A 7149-nucleotide genomic window follows, 5' to 3' on the forward strand; every position below is an offset into this window, starting at 1 on the left:
GAATAAAAGAATATCATACTAACACTAATGCTAGCAATTAAACTGAGTAAGATAAAAAAAAAAATGTTCGACTACCTACTAACCTTCTACCCTAATCTTCGACTTTCACACCCACCTATCAAGGGTCATGTCCTCAGTCAGCTCCAGTTGCGTCATGTCCCTCCTAATCACCTCTCCCCAAGATTTCTTAGGCCTACCTTTACACCTCCAGATACCACCAAGGTTAACTTCCCGCCACCTTCTACTGGGGCTTCTATGGTTCTCCGGAAAAACACAGGATCTTCCACAGTACTAAAAATAAAAGAGTATTGAAATGGAAATGTGATATGCTACAATTCAAATTATCTCAACCCAATTTATGTGATGCACTTTCTTTTTTATTTGTTCCCAACGAATGATATATTTTTATATTTAAAAATAATTTAACTTTAAACTTTATATTTAATGTGACTTACTTTAAACCACAAGTGGCGAACCTAATTGTGTCAAAAGTGAGTTTAAAGGATATGCCACCTAGACTTGTACCCAAAATTCATGTTGCATACTTGTTGACCACAAAAATATTTTTAGACACTTAACCTTTCAAAAGTGTATCAATTATACACCACTTTTGTATTTTACCACTCTTTACAAGTAAGTGTAATGTCATGCGCCGATGAGATCTTAACACGTGGATTAACTAAGAAAATAAAAGAAAATACTTAAAAAATCCATTTGCTTCATCTTCCCAAATACCCTTGTCAAGAACTCTATTATCATTATCACCCCATTACAGAGACTCCATTACCACCCATGTCAAGAACCCCAGTCGCCTCTCCACCATCCAATTACCGACCACCATAAATTTTTCAATCTGTATTACTCCGCCATCAATCAGCCATAGGCGCCACTCTACACCACCACATTCTTTTGAAGAAAAAATTCTTTCATTGGCACCTTCTCGTAGTCCATGGCATGATAAGTACAATATTCTTTCACTTGCATTCATTTTGCATCATCTATCCTTGAACCCACATCCACCTCCTCCAATTAAATCACATTTTCACATAGTCCTTACTTCATCATAGAACAAAGTCCAACGAACAGCCCTACTACCTCATGTAATCGGAATAAACAGTGAAAGATGCTGAATGTTTGGGATTTTAGGGCCAAAATCTCTTTGATTTCCTTGTGATTTTTTTAGTAAATAAATTTTTTCGAAGAAAGAATGGAAGGAAATAAAGGAAAAAATATAGAAGAAATGGGAGGGAGGGAAGTTTTCTATGGTGAGATTTTGGAGAAAAAGTAAAGGGAATAATTTCTCCATCGTTGCGAGAGCTGGTTGTTTGTTTCTTGACGAAAAAGATGATGTTTTTAATTAAAAAAATTAAAAAATGGACATATGTTGCATCCTCATGAGAGTTCACATATTTCTTTTTCTATTCACTCGTCTACTTTGTGTGTAAAACATGCTCTTGCCATGTAATCAAAATGGTGTGTAACAATCAAAATGGTGTGTAACATACACACTTTTAAAAGATTTAGTTGTGTAAAAATATTTTAGTGATCAATAGGTGTGAAACATGGTTTGGTTACAAGTTCAGGGTGGTATTTTATGTCCTCTATATATATATATATATATATATATATATATATATATATATATATATATATATATATATATATATATACACACACACATTATAGGCTTAAATAACTAATAAACAATACTTCATCCGTTTCAATTTAGACGAGTTAGTTTGACTCGGTACGGAATTTTAAAAAAAGAAAACTTTTTGAAACTTGTGGTTTTAAAAGGTTACGGCGTAAAAGCTTTGTGCGGCCATGATATTTATGTGATTGTAAAAGCTCCTTATTAAGGGTAAAAAGATAAAATAAAGAGTTTAAAGTTTGTTATTTTTAAATTTAAAAATATATTATTTATTTTGAAACAAACTAAAAAAGTAAGTATGTTATATTTGAAAAAGAGAGAGTACTATGTTGGAATAAAGATGGTAGATATAGATCAGATTTTGATGTGACATGCCTTGTGATATGTTCACTGTATTACAACCCATTCAGGAGGATCAAAAATCACGAATCATAACTTGCAAGAAAGCCTACTTCTTGTCTTCTTGCATAGGGATAGGATAGGATTAAGGGCATATTATTTTATTAGTGCAAGTTATACATTTGATTGGTCATTCAAAAATAATTATATTCGTTAATTATATATATATATATATATATATATATATATATATATATATATATATATATATATATATATTAAAAATATGTATAAAATGTGTATTTATATATATATTTTATATTTATATAAAAATATATAGGTTATTGGTTATTATTTTTTAGAGCGGGTATTACCCGATAGTTTTCTACAATATTTGCTCAAAAAGGCAACACTTTCCACTATTGTCTTGCTTTCTTTGGATGAGCTATCTAATATTGCTGCCCCTCTTATATAAAGCGCCTTGTTGCCTGAGAGGAAAAAAAAGGTATAAAATCCACTAAAGAGCCATAGCATAGAAAAGTTACTTGGTTTTTTTCGCTTCCTAAGATCCATACTCCAACCCCTTACCCCCCCCCCCACACACACACACACACCCTCGGGGCATATTTACAGTTCCTTTTCTATGAGATGGAAGCTTAATATCTTTTTCATTATTTAATATCTTGGAGATGGAGTAGTCCAGTGAAAAAACAGGAAGAGAGAAGATCGTCATCCAAAATAAACTTTAGTGAAATAAAAACATCATTTTCATATCCATGATAGGAAACAAACATGAGATTTGGACCAAAATCTTACAAATCTAACTACCACCATAAGTGAACAAGATATGTACTATTTAATGACTTACAATAAACTGAGGCAAAGGAATTCAATAAAGATTAAAAAAGAAGAAGTTAAAAGTAAAAATTGAAAATCTACCATTGCTCAACATTAAAAAGTCAAAAGCTCAAAATCAATCACAATTGTACATATGAATTGTTTTGGAGTGATTCTTTTTTTACATGTGAAATGGTTATGGAGAGAAACTAGACTATTATCATAGCATGTTTGCTGCCTTCTTGTCCCCTTCCAACTAGACTAATCCCAATTTGTTTTTCCTCCATTTTTGAATTTTCTTTTATGAGTTGTTTCCTTCATATGGAGGCAAAAAATCCTTATACCAGGGTTCCAGACTAATTAAGTCAAACATGTTCCAATTGCCATGAAATGAACTCTTCTAACCAAAAACCACTTCTCTTGTCAGTAAGTAATTGATGTCCACTAAGCTTTTGTGCACAATCTTATTCCATTTCTGCAGCTATTTATTTTTCCCACTTTTGTCCAGGTTAATCGCGTTGATGGCTATTATCGACAGCAAAAAGGCTAGAATCACTTGCATGTATCATAAACAACACAATCGCAGACTTTAACAACCAGGAGATTGGTACTTGATCGTTAATTATCTTATAATCCAAGGATAATGTAGTAGACCAATGTGATTGGTAATGCTATCAACATTCCAAAAATAACTCTGAAATTCCAAGAAAAATTTACTTTGTCAGTTAAGAAATTAGCAGAGAAATAAGTAATTCAAGAAACTAGCGTTACTTACGCAGTGCTAAGAATAGCCGGATGAACATTGTACTCCTTAGCAAACACAAACGGAACAATCCCTTGCGGCAATGCAGCCTAACATACAAACATTTCAAACAATTGTATTGAATTATTCACAAAATAAGAAAAATAAGAATGAAGGAATTATATTTTCCCCTTTTCTAACTCTTGGCGAACTATTATTTCTCAATGAGTTTATCTTATATACACTACTTATATACACTACCAGTGCAAGAAATTCTTACACCATCAAATCACTTTTACCTCTTGTACCAGGTAACATGTGTTGTTTTTAAGATTACGAATCTCACATATTAAGGAGAGACTTACCTATAGATATCTTTTGCTTGAGCTGATAGTGTAAAAAATTCTTTACTATGACGACGGGGCCGAAACTACAACCGAAACTACAGCCTATTTCGTCGAAAAATTATATTAGGTTTTAAAGGTATATAACTTATATTGAATGCCCTTTATCAGAGAATGTTTTTCATTTCTTTCAAGTTTGAACATACTTTGAGAAATTTCTGATTTCGTCACTAAATGACAATATATATAACTTAAACTCTTTCAGAGCCAATGCGTTAAATAAGGGATATGAATTTTGTCATTTCTTGCCAACCAATAGTAGACAATATATTAAAAAGAACAAGTGTTAAATGAATGGTTTACCTGTACAATGGCGACATGGAGGAGCGTACCACGAAGGCCAACGATAATTGAAGCAGCAGCCATAACTGCTGGCCCAGTGAGAAATCTTACAGCCATTGCGAAAGCAGCCACTGTGTTCCCACATGCAATTATCTTAGGTTGAAGTGCCATGAACAAACCTATCATCAATCCATATCAAAATCCCCAATGTCACAATCCATTATCAACATTTACACTAGCAGTGTCGGGACTAGAATTTTAACATTATGGGATCTTAGTCGGAAGAGCGAATGAAATACACATTTAACTCTATGTGTACATCTATGTAGGGTCGGCGCGAAGCACGGGACTATGAGACACTCACAAATTCATTGTTGGATCCGCCACTATGCATTAACTATTTACCATTAATAAGTTACTCACTACTTACCTAAGCTAAACATAGCCATTCCAAGACCAGCGTCAGAGAGAATAGAGATTGACTTTTCCATGATTTTGGGCATATGCACATGCCACCTACAATAAAAGGACAAAACAAACCTAATTAATCAATTTGTAAATCAACTGAAAATGTTTCAAGAAGTTGAGACAACCAATCATTAACTTAATAGAATGATTAGCTTAATTACCGGTACGATATTAGGGACCAAATTAGACCAATGAGGCTGGAATACGTGTTCGGGTTTCGGATAAGCTTGCGCCAAACCATGATTAAAATCAAACGTGTCATAACACTGGCCGGAGGCATCTGTTTTCCGGCACCGGAATCTTGAACTCCGGCGGCTTTGGCGTGTAATCCGGTGAGACCCTCTTTCTCTTCCTTTTTTTCATCTCTATCCTTCCCATCAACAATAACACCTCCAAAGCTGAATTCTTCACCACCAAAGTCACTAACTTGGGAAATGGCTTCAAAAATTAAATGATCAATTAGCATATCACACTTCAAAACTATAAATATGTTATTTTTCTTTTTATTGATGAATTAGATTGCGATCTGAAATCCAATTAAGAAGGATTGCGGTAAGTTGACAGTCAGTATGAAACGTTAGTATTAATTGTTGTTACTAATAAGACGAATATTTACCTTTGTTATCACCATTTTGGGGGTGATCAGAAACCAACATTCTGATTTCTTTGGCACCATCAGACCGACAAGATTGTTCGTTAGCACCAAAATCAGTGCCACCAAACACGTGGAGGCCTGCGGCCTCGGACACTGGTGAAGCACTGGAGCTCCATACAAACATATGGAGTTCCTTAGCATCATGGCTAGCCCTAGAATTCTGCTGCTGCTGCTGTAAATGTACTTGTTGCTGAATTTTCGTGTTCTTGGGGACTACAGAAGCAATTTCCGGATTTGGAGCCGGATAAGAAGCTGGCAAATTAGACTGTGCAGGGTAAAACCCGAATCTCGGGGAGCTCTGACTCAGAGCTCCCTGAGCACAGTTTTCTTCGAAATTAGATGGTCTAGGAGTTGTATCCGCGGGACCAAAATTTGATAACCTTCCTGGAAAACCCATCATCGCGTAAAAATCGGTGTGATTGAAATTAGACCCTCTTGGAGTTGGATTTCTTGATGAACTTAAGCTATAAATTTCAGCTCCGGTAAGATTTGATGGCCTAGGTGTCATAGCAAATGACTTTCTTGACACATTCGATTTTCGTACAGTGACATGAAGTTTACCATCTTGGCCAATTTCAGCGTCTGTTTCAAGAAAATCTTGGCCATCTAAGGAAACAACATCAGATTCAACTTTTAATGAAACAATTTCCCCTGCTGTTTCAGGGAATTGTTCCATGATCAACATCTTTGCGCCGCGATATTCGAACAAGAATAGCAAAAGGGTGTACCAAATGATACATTGTAACACCACAACTTGTACCATTAAACTACCTGAGTACTCACCATACATTGCAATTAACAAAGGAATTCCCATTACAAGTGTATTAGGAAGTGTTGAAAGAGAGAAAATTGTTATGCTCCATTCAAGACTACCATTTTTGGTCAAGTTAGCCCATAAACATAACACAACTAACATGATGATTTTTTGTAGTGTGTCAGCAGCAATGAAACGGAAGTTCATTTCATAAGGATTGTTCATTGAAATGAAGTGGAAAGACAATAAGGGGACGGCGAAAATGGCGACGAAAAGGTTGATGCCGGAGCATTGATCAGGGGAGAAGATTTTCCACCATCGGACTGAGCCATAGGCCAAGATCATCGCTACATATAGAGGGACAACTGCTGTTAAGACAACATAAAGATCGTGCCAAGATATCATCTTTTTTTGTCAGTTTGGACACAACAAATGTGGTTAGTTTTGCAAAAATCAAGAATGGTGGTTATTTAATTGTACTATACTGACTAAAGGCATATATGTGTAACGTCTTTGTAAGACTGATTTTCTGTTGTGTTGTGTTCTGTTTCTGCAGCAAATCAGAGAGGAATAATGGGCTAAAAAGGACTGGGGAATTCAAGTGTGTTTTTGGGAAGAAAGAAGAAAGAGAAGAAGAATGGAGAGAGTGAAATTACATGAGAACGTAAATGTAGATGACTTATATATAGGAAAGAGTGTGTGGAGAGTTGTCTCCGTGGAATATAAGAAGCGAATGAGAGTTTCGAGCAACAGAAAAATTGTGTATGTATGACGTGGGTTATGGGCCGTAAAAGCGGTCATTAATGCTTGCATTAGAGTAGGTCTACGTCAATACCCTTTGCGTTGCGATCCTTTCTCGAACTTTGTGTAAATATGAGATATTTATACACCGAACTAACTTTTTTTTTTTTTTTTTTTTCCTTAAATTGTGTGAAGAGTGCGTTGATTGAACTGGAAATTATATGAGAGAGCTTTGGGGACCGTTGAAAGTGAAAAAGGATGTTGACAAGGAAAAAT

General features: G+C 35.1%; 1 protein-coding gene across 1 annotated transcript; it reads right to left on the reverse strand.

Moving 5' to 3' along the window:
* Positions 1 to 2907: 2907 nt before the first annotated feature.
* LOC107832391 (auxin efflux carrier component 3) lies at positions 2908 to 6829 on the reverse strand. The gene is made up of 6 exons (XM_016660229.2): positions 5340 to 6829; positions 4885 to 5161; positions 4686 to 4771; positions 4277 to 4434; positions 3603 to 3679; positions 2908 to 3521 (listed from the first exon to the last, which is right to left on the reverse strand). Exons 1-6 carry the CDS (start codon positions 6535 to 6537, stop codon positions 3455 to 3457), a joined length of 1863 nt encoding a protein of 620 aa, XP_016515715.2. The 5' UTR covers positions 6538 to 6829; the 3' UTR covers positions 2908 to 3454.
* Between the last annotated feature and the right edge of the window lie 320 nt (positions 6830 to 7149).

Source organism: Nicotiana tabacum, chromosome 12 (assembly GCF_000715075.1).
Source record: "Nicotiana tabacum cultivar K326 chromosome 12, ASM71507v2, whole genome shotgun sequence".
Lineage (NCBI taxonomy): Eukaryota > Viridiplantae > Streptophyta > Magnoliopsida > Solanales > Solanaceae > Nicotiana > Nicotiana tabacum.